Raw genomic sequence first — 17,419 nt, forward strand, 5'->3', positions numbered from 1 at the left:
CATGCCCAAGGGTCAATATATGCCCATTTCTGTATTTTGTGATCAAATTTATATTCCCTATTACATTCTGTAAACCACTTCTTATTATAAATTTTTTATATACTAATTTAATATATAAGTCAACATTTATGAACTCATTCCTGCCAGGTATCACCTTTATTTCTCCACAGTTTGAAGCAGTTGCACAGAATGGACAGAAGGAATAACACACATGTGTCTGACTTCATCCTTATGGGGCTGACAGAATCTGAAGAGATCCAGTTGATCCTCTGTACCATATTTCTCATCATATACCTGGTCAGTGTGCTGGGAAACACTGGGATGATACTGATCATCCACCTGGATCTCCAGCTTCACACTCCCATGTATTTTTTTCTCAGTCACCTATCATTTCTTGACCTTACTTACTCAACAGCCATCACACCTAAAACCTTACAGAACTTACTGACCTCCACGAAGCACATTTCCTACATAAACTGCCTCACCCAAATGTACTTTTGTATCTCTTTGGGTACCACTGAATGTCTTCTTCTCTCCTCAATGGCCTATGATCGCTATGTAGCTATCTGCAATCCTCTGCACTACTCTGTTGTTATGTCCAGAAGACTCTGTTACTCCCTCATATTTGGGGTCTATTTCATTGGCTTTACAGAATCCATTGCCAATGTTCTTTGCATTAGCAAACTGGATTTCTGTGACTCCAATATAATCCATCACTTTTTCTGTGACACTTCCCCAATCCTAGACCTGTCCTGCACTGACACACATGGTGTGGAAATCATGATATTCATCTTTGCTGGCTCTACTTTAATGGTTTCTCTTATCACAATATCTGTGTCTTACCTGTCCATTCTGGCTACTGTACTGAAAATTACTTCCACTTCAGGAAAGCGAAAAGCCTTCTCTACATGTGCCTCCCATCTCCTGGGAGTCACCATCTTTTATGGCACTACAATTTTTACATATTTAAAACCACGCAAGTCCTATACCTTGGGCAAAGATCAAGTGGCTTCTGTGTTTTATACTATTGTGATTCCCATGCTGAATCCACTCATTTACAGCCTTAGAAATAAAGAAGTGAAAAAATGCTCTCATCAGACTCATGCAGAAGAGACAGGACTTCAGGCAATTAAAGTAACATCATTTCTAAATAGTTAACTTTTCTTTCCTGTGGAGTATTTTCTTGTTCTCTCCAAAAAGCAATGAAGTGCTTTCATTTGTTTCTATTTCTGTTGAACCATTCTTTACTTAAACAAATATAATATTGGACATCTCCAAAAGCATGTCCTTTGAAATTCATATTATAATTACAAGCCATAAAATATGTGTTAAAAGCATGGCCCATTGTTTTGAAGGGCAACTTATCCACCAAGTGAGAAAATATGAATGTCTTATTTTAAAATACAGCACAGAATTTACCATGCATTCTCCAATGACAGACAATTTTGTTATGAAACAGAGCTCAGTTTTTGCACACTGGTAATAGTTTCAGAAATCATGTCATGTATTATACAGAAAAGAAATGTAGCAGAGTAATTAGGAGCACTGTCTTTGGAGCCATACATTTGAAGATTTGTATTCCATATCTACTCCTCTTTTAGACGTGTAAGCCTTAATAAATCACTGACTTCAATGTTTCCATTTCCACAACTACTCAAGATAATTAATATATACAGGTCCATACAGTTAAAATAAATGTTGAATCATTTAAGGCAATACTAATAAATGCTGAACATTATCATTAGGATATTTCTATTCCTGCAATATTTTTAATACACAATGGCTTTCCCTTAAAGATTATTCACTTGTGTTTTATAAATTACTTTTGATTAATTTAATTGGTGAACACACAAACAACTAAGGGAAAACTCAGAACTACAAGGACACATGGACCAAACCAAGTAGGAATGGGATCTGGGGAGGAGGTGGGCATGGCTGGGCTGGGGTGTATAGTGGGGGGAAATGGAGACAATTGTACTTGAACAACAATAAAAAAAGCATTTTACAATTTTTGAAACAGATCTGTATATGTTAACATTGAAGAAGATTTGGATAACTTTGAAAAATTAAGGAAATTCAAATACCTTACCAATTGTTAACAGTTTTGTATGTGTTCTTCTAGATCACTGGTTATGAAAGTAGGTATGTACATCTGTTACATATATAAGCAAGATTTCTGTCCTTTTTATTTACCTTTTGCAGTTTTCTGTGCATATTTACATGTTTAACATTTGTCATTGAATTCAGAGATGAATGTGTTTTTGGTATATGGTCAAAAAATCAAGACTTTTATGGCAGAATGCTTTAGATCTGAAATTTTGTAAATTCATTAATTTAAAAATCTTTGTGCAGTGATATATCTTTAGTGGCCCCTTTCTAAAAATGTTAAATCTTTACCTTTTTGTGATGTAGCAATAAATCTCAGTAAACTTCCTTTTGATATTCTGCGTATGTTAAAATTTATTGCCTTTTTTCTCAATGTATACAGGCTTCTTGTGGTCATTAAAAATAAATTCTTAAACTAAATTCTTGACACATTTGTTTAGTATTCTACAAGACATGTTTTAAAGCTTAGAGTTGAAAAATTTTGTGGCAAACTAGAACTTAGGCAGAATGCTAAAATGTCATTTATATTCCATTTTTCTCCTGTAGATAATCTGGAATATCTATTATCTTTTAGTTATTTCAGGGTTATGTAAAAGCATGCTTTTTCATTTTCCACATATGTGTATTTTTGTAAACCACTTTATTAAAGTATACTTGACATTTAAAATCTGTACAAATTACACGTGTACAATTTGTTGAAGTTTTCCAAAAGTACACACCAATATATATTAGATTGTCCATTTTTTACCCAAAAGGTCATACCATGGTCTTATCAACAGGGCCCTTATCTTTGCATCTTGATGAGCAAAAAGTGGGATCACTGGGTCAAAAGACAATTCCATTTTTTAAATTTTTGAGGAAACTCCATACTGTTTTCCATAGTACTGCATAGTCTACATTCCCACCTACATTTCACACGGGTTCTCTTTCCTTTGCATTGTCACCAACACTTGTTGTTTGTTGATTGATTGATGATGGTCATTCTGATAGGTGTGAGGTGACATCTCATAACTGTGGTTTGAATTTGTATCTCTCTGATGATTAGTGCCACTGAAAATTCCTTCAAATGTCTTTTGGCCATCTGTATGTCCTCCTTTGGAGAAGTGTCTATTCAGGTCTTTTGACTATTTCCTAATTGGGTTGTTTGACTTTCTGGTGTTGAGTTGTGTAAGTTTTCCATATTCCTAGAGATTAAATCCATTTTCAGATGTATCATTGCTAAATATGTTATTCCATACAATGGGAACCCTTTTTATTTTGTTCATGGTTTCTTTTGCTCTACAGAAGCAATTATTTAAATAATGTGCATCAGTATTTTTAGAACTGAACTTTATTTTTTTTTATTTTATTAATTCAAAAGAGTCAACTAAGTGTCTATCAGTAGTTGAATGGATAAAATAACTATGGTAATTTACACTATAAAATACTACTTGTCCATAAAAAAAGAAAATCTTACCTTTGCTACAGCATGGATGGACCTGGAGAACATTATCCTAAGTGAAAGGAGCCAGTCAGAGAAAGACAAATGCCATATGATTTCACTCAACTGAACTAACAAGCAAAATAGACACAGATTCATAGAGAGGAAGTTGACCACTGTTTTGGATTTGGGGGTTGAAGGCATTGAGCCAAAAACACAAAAGACCCATGGACAAGAACAACAGTGTGGTGACTACCTTGGAGGGAGTGGGTAGAATGCAAGAGGGTATAAGGAGGATAAATAGTAATGGAAAAAAAAAATAAATAACATTTAAAAAGTGGATCTTTATCCACACCAAAAGTTATCTTCTGAATTCCTGGAGTATTAACAGACTTCCTTAAATAATTCCTTTTAATAGATGTTTTAAAAATCCTCACCAAAGTGAATGTTATTTGATTTTTGAAAGAAGTAAAGGAAAGACAGAACACGAGAGAGAAATATCAATGTGACATAGAAACATCAATTAGTTGCCTCTTATGTGTGCCCCTACTGGGGATGAAATATGCAACCAATTTTTCTACCCTGACAAGGGATTGAACCCAAAACTTTTTGTTGTATGGAATGACACTCCAAATAACCGAGACCACCCCACATCCAAGGCAAACAGAGGCACTTTTATATTTGCAAGAAGAATGATTTCATGTTTATGAAGTGACCCAATAGTCACAAGAATATTTTAAACTTATTTTCAGTATATATCTCTTTATCTATCTATCTATCTATCTATCTATAGAGTGCAAGGGAGGGACAAAGAGGAGAGAAACGTCAGTGTGCAATGGCCTCTTGTACACCCCCCCACTTGAGCACCTGGCCTGCAACTCATGTGCCCTAAACTGGGAATTGAACCAGCAACTGTTTGGTTCGCAGGCCAGCACTCAATCCCCTGAGCCACACCAGCCAGGGAGCAGTGTATATCTTTTCAAATTATTCCTTTGCTTCTACATCTTGGAAAAATAATTCCCAACATAAAATTGTAGCTTTCTTTCCATATATTTTAAATTCATGTACAAGAAAACACTTGATTATGTATAAAAACTTTATAACCCACTTCTGCAGCTCTAGTAGTGTGAAGAGGAGGCAAGAATGACCCCTGGCTCCACCAAAGCCTACCCACTGCTGCATTCCCACCTCCAGCCTGAATATCCCACTACCATTGCCATTATGCCCAAGAGAAAGGCTGAGGGGCATTTTCAAAGAGATAAAGCCAAGATGAAGGATGAACCACAGAGAAGATCCACCAAGTTATTGGCCAAACCTACTCCTCCAAAGCCAGAGCCCAAACCTAAAAAGGACCCTGCCAAGAAGGGAGAGAAGGTACCCACAGAGAAAAAGGGAAAGACTGATGCTGGCAAGGATGGGAATAACCCTGCAGAGAATGGAGATGCCAAAACAGACCAGGCACAGAAAGGTGAAGGTGGTGGAGAGGCCAAGTGAAGTGTGTGCATGTTTGATAACTGTGAATTCTGTGACTGTACAGTTTGAAATACTATTTTTATCAAGTTTTATAATAATTCAGGAGTTTGTTTCACTTTTTTTAAGCTATATTGTTAGCACCCAGAACACTTCATTATTGTTTCTGAAGGAAGTACATGTAATATTAATAGAATGTCTGCAAAGCTGCACTGACATAGGGAAAAAAGACCACTTTTTCCCTTCTAGTTTTGAGCGAGTTCCTCTTGGTTCCTGGGAGGAGGGATCCCTTAATATTGGCAAACATTGATGTTGCCACCTTGGCACAGACACCTTGTGGTGTGGGAAAACTAAAATTATTTTTTATGTCCTTTTCTCCCTCTCCACTTTAAGCATAGACTTGACTCCCTAAAGCCCAGAAACGTGTTGAAACCTGAATTCCCAAAAGCTTGGTTACCAGTATGTTCAGCAATCTGAACTTTCCAGTGTTACCATGGACATGGTGTCCCTCAAAAGAGCAGCAGCTCCCTTTTTACATTGTGGACCTACAGACTGATAATTCTGCCATTTTCATTGCATTTCCTGAAAGTCAGCATCAGTAGGTGAAAAGCTGTTAAACAACATGCTAATGTGAAATGCCAACCCCCACTCTAAACTCCCCCTGTTCAGAGCAGCAGATGAAGACTCCATTGGGTTTTGTAGTGGCTTTCTGATTTCAGCAGTCCACTGAAGAAGGGAGTTTGAAAGTTGTTGTATACTGTTAACAATTTCTGCCTATGTCCTGCCCGAAATACCATGAGTGTTTATGAAAAGTATCTTTAATAAAGCTGGATACAGTTTGAAAAAAAAGCAGAAAACACTTGATTATATACAGAGGACAACAAAATAGTTAAACAAATTGTAAAAGTACTGCTATGTAGAAGAGTGGGGGTGACTGACAAATCAAAATGGCGGCCGACACTGCATTTTCCTTGTGATGCTTTAAAACACTTGTCAACTGATGACCCATTAGAGAGAAGCTGGTGATTAGACACAAGTATATGCACAAAACAAGACATTGTGGGTTTATCAAAGGCTGATATAACATTGGTCATAATGTGTCATCGGAATATTGGTCAAAAAATGGGTGCTGGAGGCTAACCATACAGTGTAGTAGTAATTATGCAAAACTGTAGATTCATACATGTGCATTAATAAAGCTAAAAAGTCATTGGGGGGAATTGCTCAAAATGTTCCAACATTTCACACCTGTTCTCATTTTGTTCTTTGAATTTTCTTGCATTCTACTTATTTTCTAATGAACAGTGATAGTGTGATAGTATCACACATGTGAACATAAAAGTGTTTCATTGTGAAAAATGAATTAATCCATCCCTGATGGTTTCAGTGACAGAGCAATTGCAGATGTCTCTATCAATGGCTTCTCCACCAACCCAGTTAAAAACTTAAAGGATCACAAAAGAGAATGAAACCAGGCTCTTCATTGTGTGCCATCTAAGGAAAAGGCAACTATTTCCTCAAAACATGACATAGTTGCATTTAGTCCCTCAGCTTTTGTCCTTGGAAACATGCCAGAAAAGCTTCCTTGGAGACTGGTCCCCAGGGAAGAGCAATGTTGTGTTATCCTGAATCCTCAGGTATTATGAGGTGCCCTGGAAGGCAGACCAGACATACTCTGCTCCACTTGTGTTCACAATAGCTGCCTGAATTCCCTTTCAGGCACACCTTCCTGCAGATTTTCTGTGTGACCAGTGCCTTCACAAAATTCTAAGTGGAGTGTTTCTCTTTTTCAACTCACAGTAAAGCGAGATGAGTGGCCAAAAATTTATAAATAATTTAACTCATAGGAAATGGTGTATTATAGAAATTTTTCACTCGAATAGTTTTCATGTTTTATTTGTGAGAAAAGGTTGACAAATTTCTTGCCTGATAAAATTGGAAGAAGGTTTTTTTTTCTCCCCTGACTTTGGCTCTTGGTAAGTATTACTTTAAGAATTTAAGAGTTTTAGTTAGGATGAAATAGAAAGAAGCCATTTTACAAAATTTGTATATAAACAAATCACCCTAAGAAATGCCAGGCTTTGTGAAACCAGAACTATGGAGTTGATGGAATTAGGGTCTACAAGCATGTAGATGTATTTGAAACATAATTTTTGAAACAAATCAGATCAAATGCTCAGCATACAAAAACATATCTTATGGAAATTAATGCTAATATGTGGTCTACAACTTTGGTTTCCTAATGTGAAAATTACTTTCAGTTACTACTTAATATTTCTCAAACAAAAGATAGTAAAATCATGCATTAAAATTGTTTTAATAATTTTTATTATACAACATATCAAAAATTTTTTCCTTAGGTTTTTGCAATTACAACTAGAAATATGGTATAAAGGGCCTGTTCTCTGAAGTCACTCTAACTAGTTTGAATGGCAGAGCCACCATTTAATAGCCCTGACTCTGACTATGTTAATTAAATTGTCTGTCTCCTTGAATTCATTTTTGAAATGAGCCTATAAGATAGCACCCATGGTATAATGTTCTCATATGGAAGAACTATATTAATAAAGAAAAACATTTAGAAAAGTGGCAGGCTTACCATAATTACATAAAATGATAGTTTTTATTATATCATGCCCAAGGGTCAATGCCCACTTCTACACTATGCAATCGAATGTAATTTCACATCATATTCTGTAGTTAATTCATTAATAAAAAATTAATTTTTATTAATTTTTAGAAATATTAAGCTAATTTAAATAAACCTTTATGAACACATTCCTGCCAGGTATCACCTTTATTTCTCCACAGTTTGAAGCAGTTGCACAGAATGGACAGAAGGAATATCACTCATGTGTCTGATTTCATCCTTATGGGGCTGACAGAATCTGAAGAGATCCAGTTGGTCCTCTTTATCATATTTCTCATCATATACCTGGTCAGTGTGCTGGGAAACACAGGGATGATACTGATCATCCACCTGGATCTCCTGCTTCACACCCCCATGTATTTTTTTCTCAGGCACCTGTCGTTTCTTGACATTAGTTACTCAACAGTCATCACACCTAAAACCTTACAGAACTTACTGACCTCCACGAAGCACATTTCCTACATAAGCTGCTTCACCCAAATGTACTTTTGTATCTCTTTGGGTACCACTGAATGTCTTCTTCTCTCCTCAATGGCCTATGATCGCTATGTAGCTATCTGCAATCCTCTGCACTACCCTGTAGTTATGTCCAAAAGATTCTGCTGCTCCCTCATCTTTGGGTCCTATTTCATTGGCTTTACAAACTCTCTGATCAATGTGCTTTTCATGAGCAGACTGGATTTCTGTGACTCCAATGTAATCCATCACTTTTTCTGTGACACTTCCCCAATCCTAGACCTGTCCTGCACTGACACACGTGGTGTGGAAATCATGATATTCATTTGTGCTGGCTCTACTCTAATGGTTTCTCTTATCACAATATCTGTGTCTTACCTGTCCATTCTGGCTACTGTACTGAAAATTACTTCCACTTCAGGAAAGCGAAAAGCCTTCTCTACATGTGCCTCCCATCTCCTGGGAGTCACCATCTTTTATGGCACTACGATTTTTACATATTTAAAACCACGCAAGTCCTATACCTTGGGCAAAGATCAAGTGGCTTCTGTGTTTTATACTATTGTGATTCCCATGCTGAATCCACTCATTTACAGCCTTAGGAATAAAGAAGTGAAAAATGCTCTCATCAGACTCATGCAGAAGAGACAGGACTTCAGGCAATTAAAGTAACATCATTTCTAAACAGTTAACTTTTCTCTCCTTTCCTGTGGAGTATTTTCTTGTTCTCTCCAAAAAGCAATGAAGTCCTTTCATTTGTTTGTATTTCTGTTGAACCATTCTGTACTTAAACAAATATAATATTGGACATCTCCAAAAGCATGTCCTTTGAAATTCATATTATAATTACAAGCCATAAAATATGTGTTAATGTGTGTTAAAATATGTGTCCATTATTTTGAAGGGCAACTCATCCACCAAGTGAGAAAATATGAAAGTCCTATTTGAAAATACAGCACAGAAATTACCATGCATTCTCCAATGACAGACAATTTTGTTATAAAACAGAGCTCAGTATTGGCACACTGGTAATAGTTTCAGAAATCATGTCATTATATAGAGAAGAAAAGTAGCAGAGTTATTAGGAGCACTGTCTTTCGAGCCAAACTGTGTTTGAAGATTTGTACTCCATATATCCTCTTTCAGGTGTGTAAGCCTTAATAAATCACTGACTTCAATGTTTCTATTTGCACAACTACTCAAGATAATTAATATATAAAGGTCCATACAGTTATAATAAATATTGAATCATTTAAGGCAGTACTAATAAATGCTGACCATTATCATTAGAATATTTCTATTCCTGCAATATTTTTAATACACAGTGGCTTTCCCTTAAAGATTATTCCCTTGTGTTTTATAAATTACTTTCAGTTAATTTAATTGATGAGCACAGAAACAACTAAGGGAAAACTCAGCACAACTACAAAGACACATTTACCAAACCAAGTAGAAATGGGATCTGGGGAGGGGGGTGGGGATGGCTGGGCTGGGGTGTGTAGTGGGGGGGAATGGAAACAATTGTACTTGAACAACAATAAAAAAAAGCATTTTAAAATGTTGGAAACAGATCTGTATATATTAACATTGATGAAGGTTTGGATAACTTTGAAAAATTAAGGAAATGGAAATACCTTACCAATTGTTAACAGTTTTGTATGTGTTCTTCTAGATCACTAGTTATGAAAGTAGATATGGGCATCTGTTACATATATAAGCAAGATTTCTGTCATTTCTATTTACCTTTTGCAGTTTTCTGTGCATATTTACATGTTTAACATTTGTCATTGAATTCAGAGATGAATGTGTTTTTGGTGTATGGTCAAAAAATCAAGACTTTTATGATAGAGTGCTTTGGATCTGAAATTTTGTAAATTCATCAATTTAAAAATCTTTGGGCAGTGATATATCTTTAGTGGGCATTTTCTAAATATGTTAATTCTTTACCTTTTTGTGATGTAGCAATAAATCTCAATAAACTTCTTTTTGACATACTGTGTATGTTAAAAATTTATTGACTTTTTCTCGATATTTATAGGCGTCTTGTGGTCATTAAAAGTAAGTTCTTAAAATAAAGTCTTGACTTATGTGTTTTGTATTCTACAAGACATGTTTTAAAGTTAAGAATTGAAAAACTTTGTGGCAAACTAGAACTTAGACAGAATGCTAAAATGTCCTTTATATTCCATTTTTTTTTTCTTGTAGATAATCTGGAATTTCTTTTATCTTTCTGCTATTTCAGGGTTATTTAAAAATATACTCTTTCATTTTCCACATATGTGTTTTTTGAAAACCACTTTATTGAAGTTACTTGACATTTAAAATCTGTACATATTTGATGTACGCAATTTGTGGAATTTTGCCAAAAGTACACACCAATATATATTAGATTGTCCATTTTTTACCCAAGAGGTCATAGCATGGTCTTATCAACAGGGCCCTTATCTTTGCATCTTGATGAGCAAAAAGTGGGATCACTGGGTCAAAGACAATTCCATTTTTAAGTTTTAGAGGAAACTCCATACTGTTTTCCATAGCACTGCATAGTCTGCATTCCCAACAGCATTGCACAAGGGTTCCCTTTCTTTTACAATGTCACCAACACTTTTTGTTTGGTTTGTTGTTTTGGTGGCCATTCTGACAGGTGAGGTGAGATCTCATAACTGTGGTTTGAATTTGTATCTCTCTGATGATTAGTGACACTGAATATTCCTTCAAATATCTTTTGGCCATCTGTATGTCCTCTTTTGGAGAAGTGCCTATTCAGGTCCTTTGATTATTTCTTAATTGGGTTGACTTTCTGGTGCTGAGTTGTGTAAGTTTTCCATATTCCTAGAGATTAAACCCTTGTCAGATGTATCATTGGTAAATATGTTATTCCATACAATGGGTACCCTTTTCATTTTGTATATGGTTTCTTTTGCTGTACAGAAGCAATTATTTAAATAATATGCATCAGTATTTTTAGAACTGAACTTTAATCTTTTTTATTTTACTAATTTAAAAGAGTCAACTAAGTGTCTATCAGTAGATGAATGGATAAAATAACTATGGCAATTTACACTATGGAATACTACTTGTCCATAAAAAAGAAAATCTTATCTTTGCTACAGCATGGATGGACCTGTAGAACATTATGCTAAGTGAAAGAAGCCAGTCAGAGAAAGACAAATGCCATACGATTTCACTCAACTGAACTAACAAGCAAATTAGACACAGATTCATAGAGAGGAAATTGACGACTCTTGGATTTGGGGTTGTAGGCATTGAGCCAAAAAGACAAAGGACCTGTGGACAAGAACAACAGTGTGGTGACTACCTGGGACGGGGAGGGTAGAATGGAAGAGGGTATGAGAAGGATAAATAGTAATGGAAAAAAATAAGAAATAATGACATTTAAAAAGTGGATCTTTAACCACACAAAAAGATATCTTCTGAATTTCTAGAGTATTAACAGACTTTCCTATAAAAGTTCCTTTTAATAGATGTTTTAAAAATCCTCACCAAAGTGAATGTTTATTGATTTTAGAAAGAGAGGAAAGGAAAGACAGAACAAGACAGAGAAACATCAATGTGACATAGAAACATCAATTGGTTGCCTCTTACATGTGCCCATACTAGGGATCAAATATGCAACCAATTTGTCTACCCTCACAAGGAATTGAACCCAAAACATTTGTTATATGGAATGACACTCCAAACAACTGAGATCCCCCCTCCAGGGCAAACACAGGCACCTCTATATCTGCAAGAAGAATGATTTCATTTTCATGAAGTGATCCAATATTCACAAGAATATTTTAAACTTATTTTCAGTGTATATCTCTTTATCTATCTACCTATCTATCTGTCTATCTATGTATTATCTATCTATCTATCCATCTATCTGTCTATCTATCATCTATCTATTTATAGAGGGCAAGGGAGAAAGAAAGAGGAGAGGAACATCAGTGTGTGATTACCTCTTGTACACCCCCACCTGGGAACCTGGCCTGCAACTCATGTGCCCTAAACTGGGAATTGAACCAGCAACTGTTTGGTTCCCAGGCCAGCACTCAATTCCCTGAGCCACACCAGCCAGGGCTCAGTATACATATGTTTTCAAATTATTCCTTTGTTTCTACATCTTGGAAAAATAATTCCCAACATAAAACTGTAGCTTTCATTTCATATATTTTAAATTCATGTACAAGAAAACACTTGATTATGTATAAAAACTTTGTAACCCACCCACCTCTGCAGCCCTAGTAGTATGAAGAGGAGGCAAGAATGACCCTGGGCCCACCAAAGCCCACCATCTGCTGATTCCCGACTTCCAGCCTGAATGTTCCACAGCCCTCACCATCTTGCCTAAGAGAAAGACTGAGGGGCATTTTCAAGGAGATAAAGCCAAGGTGAAGAATAAACCACAGAGTAGATCCACCAGGTTATTGGAGAAAACTTTTCCTCCAAAGCCAGAGCCCAAGCCTAAAAAGGCCCTGGCCAAGAAGGGAGAGAAGATACCCACTGAGAAAAAGGGAAAGACTCATTCTGGCAAGGATGGGAATAACCCTGCAGAGAATGGAGATGCCAAAACAGACCAGGCACAGAAAGCTGAAGGTGGTGGAGAGCCCAAGGGAAGTGTGTGCATGTTTGATAACTTTGTATTTCAGATCACTGTACAGTTTGAAATACTGTTTGTTACCTAGTTTTATAAAAATGCAGAATTTTGTCTTATTTTTTAAGCTATATTATTAGCACTCAGAACACCATTATTGTTTCTTAATGAAGGACACATAATATTAATAATAGGAAGTCTGCAGAACTGGATGGACATAGGGAAAAATCCTGCCTTTCCTGTCTAGTTTTGAGAGACTTCCTCTTGGTTCCTGGGAGGAGGGATCCCTTGATATTGACACACATTATGTACCTTGGTACAGACACCTTGTGGTAAGGTAAAAGTAAATTCATTTTTATGTCCTTTTCTCCCTCTCCACCTTAAGCATGGACTTAATTCCCTAAATCCCAAAGACATGTTGGCACCATAATCCCCCAAACTTGGTTACCAGTATGTTGGGCAATCTGGACTTTCCAGTGTCACCACGGAGATGGTGTCCCTCAAAAGAGCAGCAGCTCCCTTTTTACATTGTGGACCTACAGACTGATAATTCTGCCATTTTCATTGCATTTCCTGGGAGTCAGAGTCAGCAGGTGAAAAGCTGTTAAACAACATGCTAATGTGAAATGTCAACCCTCACCCTAAAATCTCTCCATTCAGAGCAGCAGGTGAAGACTCCATTGGGTTATGTAGTGGCTTTCTGATTTCAGCAGTCCACTGAAGAAGGGAGTTTGAAAGTTGTTGTATACTATCAACAATTGTCTGCCCATGTCCTGCCTGAAATACCATGATTGTTTATGAAAAGTATCTTTAATAAAGCTAGATACAGTTTGAATAAAAAGAAAGCACTTGATTATATACAGAGGACAATACAACAGTTAAGTTGTAGAAGTACTGCTGTGTAGAAGGGTGGGGTGATTGACAAACCAAAATGGTGGCAGACATTGCATTTTCCTTGTGATGCATTAAAACACTTGTCACCTGATGACCCCTTAAAGAGAAGCTGGTGATGTGTCACAACTCCACGCACAAGACAAGACATTGTGGGTTTATCAAAGGCTGATGTAACATTGGTCATAATGTGTCATGTAATCCTGGTCAAAAACTGTGTGCTGGAGGCTAAACATACAGAGTAGCAGTAATTATGCAAAACTGTAGATTCAGACATATGCATTAATAAAGGAACAAATAATTGGTGGGAATTGCTCAAAATGTTCCAGCATTTCACACCTGTTCTCATTTTGTTCTTTGAATTTTTTTGCATTCTAATTATTATCTAATGAACAATGATAGTGTGATATATCACACATGTAACCATAAAAAATGTTTCATTGTGAAAAATGAATTCTTCTATCCCTGATGGTTTCAGTGACAGAGCAATTGCAGATGTCTCTGTCAATGGCTTCTCCACCAACCCAGTTAAAAATTTAAAGGATCACAAAAGAGAATGAAACCAGGCTCTTCATTGTGTGCCATCGAAGGAAAAAGGCAACTATTTTCTCAAAACATGACATAGTTTCATTTATTCCCTCAGCTTTTGTCCTTGGAAATATGCCAGAAAAGCTTCCCTTGAGACTGGTCCCCAGGGAAGAGCAATGTTGCCTTGTCCTCAATCCTCAGTTATTATGAAGTGCACTGGAAGACAAATGAGAAATACTCTGCTCCACTTGTGTTCACAACAGCTGCCTGAATTCCCTTTCAGACACAACTTCCTGCAGAGTTTCTGTGTGACCAGTGCCTTCACAAAATTCTAAGTGGAGTTTTTCTCTTTTTCAACTGAGAATAAAGCGAGATGAGTGGCCAAAAATTTATAAATAATTTAACTCAAAGGAAAGGGTGTATTATAGAAATTTTTGACTCGAATGGTTTTCATGTTTTATTTGTGAGAAAAGGTTGACAAATTTCTTGCCTGATAAAATTGGAAGAAGTTTTTTTTTTTCTCCCCTGACTTTGGCTCTTGGTAAGTATTGCTCTCAAAATTTAAGAGTTTTAGTTAGGATGAAATAGAAAGATGCATTTTACAAAATATATACATAAACATATCACTCAGACCTTACCCTAAGAAATGCCTGGCTTTGTGAAACCAGAACTATGGAGTTGATGGAATTATGGTCTACAAGCAATGTAGATGGTTTTGAAACATAATTTTTTAAACAAATCAGAAATTAAATGCTGAATGTAGAAAAATACATCTTCTGCAAATTAATACTAATGTGTAAGATAGTAAATCATGCATTAAAACTTTTTATAATTGTTTATTATATAACATATCAAGAATTTTTTCCTCAGGTTTTTTCAGTAATAGCCAGATATATTGTTTAATGAGCCTGTTCTCTGAAGTCACTGTATCTTGGTAGGACAGCAAAGCCACCATTTAATAGGTCTGACTCTGAATAAGTGACTTAAATTATCTATGCTCTTTAACCCATTTCTTAAAATGAGCCTATAAGATAGCACCCATGGTATAATGTTCTCATGTGGAGGAAATATGTTAATAAAGAAAACCATTGAGAACAGTGGCAGGCTTACCATAATTACACAAAATGATAGTTTTTATTATATCATGCCCAAGGGTCAATGTATGCTCACTTCCATACTTTGCAATCAAATGTAATTTCTCACCATATTCTGAAGTCCATTAATTATTATTAATTTTTAGAAATATTAAGCTAATTTAAATAAACCTTTATGAACTCATTCCTGCCAGGTATCACCTTTATTTCTCCACAGTTTGAAGCAGTGGACAGAATGCACACAAGGAATAACACTCATGTGTATGATTTCATCCTTATGGGGCTGACAGAATCTGAAGAGATCCAGTTGATCCTCTTTATCATATTTCTCATCATATACCTGGTCTGTGTGCTGGGAAACACAGGGATGATACTGATCATCCACCTGGATCTCCAGCTTCACACCCCCATGTATTTTTTTCTCAGGCACCTGTCGTTTCTTGACATTAGTTACTCAACAGTCATCACACCTAAAACCTTACAGAACTTACTGACCTCCACGAAGCACATTTCCTACATAAGCTGCTTCACCCAAATGTACTTTTTTGTCTTCTTGGGTGCTGCTGAATGTCTTTTTCTCTCCTCAATGGCCTATGATCGCTATGTAGCTATCTGCAATCCTCTGCACTACCCTGTAGTTATGTCCAAAAGATTCTGCTGCTCCCTCATCTTTGGGTCCTATTTCATTGGCTTTACAAACTCTATGATCAATGTGCTTTTCATGAGCAGCCTGGATTTCTGTGACTCCAATGTAATCCATCACTTTTTCTGTGACACTTCCCCAATCCTAGACCTGTCCTGCACTGACACACGTGATGTGGAAATCATGATATTCATCCTTGCTGGCTCTACTCTAATGGTTTCTCTTATCACAATATCTGTGTCTTACCTGTCCATTCTGGCTACTGTACTGAAAATTACTTCCACTTCAGGAAAGCGAAAAGCCTTTTCTACATGTGCCTCCCATCTCCTGGGAGTCACCATCTTTTATGGCACTACGATTTTTACATATTTAAAACCACGCAAGTCCTATACCTTGGGCAAAGACCAAGTGGCTTCTGTGTTTTACACTATTGTGATTCCTATGCTGAACCCACTCATTTACAGTCTTAGGAATAAAGAAGTGAAAAATGCTCTCATCAGACTCATTCAGAAGAGACAAGACTCCAGGCAATTTAAGTAACATCATTTCTAAACAGTTAACTTTTCTCTCCTTTCCTGTGGAGTATTTTCTTATCTCCAAAAAGCAATGAAGTCCTTTCATTTGTTTGTATTTCTGTTTAACCAATTATTTACTTAAAAAATATAATATTGGACATCTCCAAAAGCATGTCCTTTGAAATTCATATTATAATTACAAGCCATAAAATATGTGCTAAAAATATGGCCCATTGTTTTGAAGGGCAACTTATCCACCAAATGAGAAAATATGAATGTCCTATTTGAAAATACAGCACAGAAATTACCATGCATTCTCCAATGACAGACAATTTTGTTATGAAACAGAGCTCAGTTTTGGCACACTGGTAATAGTTTCAGAAATCATGTCATGTATTATATAGAGAAGAAAAGTAGCAGAGTTATTAGGGGCACTGTCTTTGGAGCCAAACTGCGTTTGAAGAATTGTATTCCATACCTACTCCTCTTTCAGGTGTGTAAGCCTTAATAAATCACTGACTTCAAAGTTTCTATTTGCACAACTACACAAGATAATTAATATATCCAGGTCCATACAGTTATAATAAATATTGAATCATTTAAGGCAGTACTAAGAAATGCTGACCATTATCATTAGAATACTTCTATTCCTTCAATATTTTCAATGCACAATGGCTTTCCCTTAAAGATTATTCACTTGACTTTTATAAATTACTTTCGGTTAATTTAATTGACGAACACACAAACAACTAAGGGAAAACTCAGAACAACTACAAGGACACATGGACCAAACCAAGTTGAAATGGGATCAGGGGAGGGAAGTGGGGATGGATGGGGCAGTGGTGGTGTGTATTGTGGGGAAAATGGAGACAATTGTACTTGAAAAACAATTAAAAATAGCATTTTACAATTTTGGAATTATATCCGTATATGTTAACATTGAAGAAGATTTGGATAACTTTGAAAAAATAAGGAAATGGAAATACCTTAGCAATTGTTAACAGTTTGGTATGTGTTCTTCTAGATCACTGGTTATGAAAGTAGGTATG

The 17,419-nt window shown here is 36.1% G+C and overlaps 4 protein-coding genes and 1 pseudogene across 4 annotated transcripts; all 5 read left to right on the forward strand.

Moving 5' to 3' along the window:
• Nucleotides 1-189: 189 nt before the first annotated feature.
• Nucleotides 190-1,138, forward strand: LOC123831521 (annotated as a pseudogene).
• Nucleotides 1,139-4,747: 3,609 nt separating this feature from the next.
• On the forward strand, nucleotides 4,748-5,020 carry LOC123831510 (non-histone chromosomal protein HMG-17-like). The gene has a single exon (XM_045858392.1). It carries the CDS (start codon nucleotides 4,748-4,750, stop codon nucleotides 5,018-5,020), a length of 273 nt encoding a protein of 90 aa, XP_045714348.1.
• A 2,806-nt stretch (nucleotides 5,021-7,826) lies between these two features.
• Nucleotides 7,827-8,774, forward strand: LOC123831514 (olfactory receptor 8H1-like). Its single transcript, XM_045858397.1, has one exon. It carries the CDS (start codon nucleotides 7,827-7,829, stop codon nucleotides 8,772-8,774), a length of 948 nt encoding a protein of 315 aa, XP_045714353.1.
• Nucleotides 8,775-9,071: 297 nt separating this feature from the next.
• LOC123831415 (non-histone chromosomal protein HMG-17-like) lies at nucleotides 9,072-12,790 on the forward strand. Its single transcript, XM_045858298.1, has 3 exons — nucleotides 9,072-9,130; nucleotides 10,141-10,160; nucleotides 12,438-12,790. The coding sequence occupies exons 1-3, from the start codon at nucleotides 9,072-9,074 to the stop codon at nucleotides 12,788-12,790; spliced, it is 432 nt and encodes a 143-aa protein (XP_045714254.1).
• Nucleotides 12,791-15,447: 2,657 nt separating this feature from the next.
• LOC123831513 (olfactory receptor 8H1-like) lies at nucleotides 15,448-16,395 on the forward strand. Its single transcript, XM_045858396.1, has one exon. The coding sequence runs from the start codon at nucleotides 15,448-15,450 to the stop codon at nucleotides 16,393-16,395; it is 948 nt and encodes a 315-aa protein (XP_045714352.1).
• Nucleotides 16,396-17,419: the final 1,024 nt, after the last annotated feature.

Source organism: Phyllostomus hastatus, unplaced genomic scaffold (genome assembly GCF_019186645.2).
Source record: "Phyllostomus hastatus isolate PE091 unplaced genomic scaffold, TTU_PhHast_1.1 phas_scaffold_177, whole genome shotgun sequence".
Taxonomy (NCBI): Eukaryota; Metazoa; Chordata; class Mammalia; order Chiroptera; family Phyllostomidae; genus Phyllostomus; species Phyllostomus hastatus.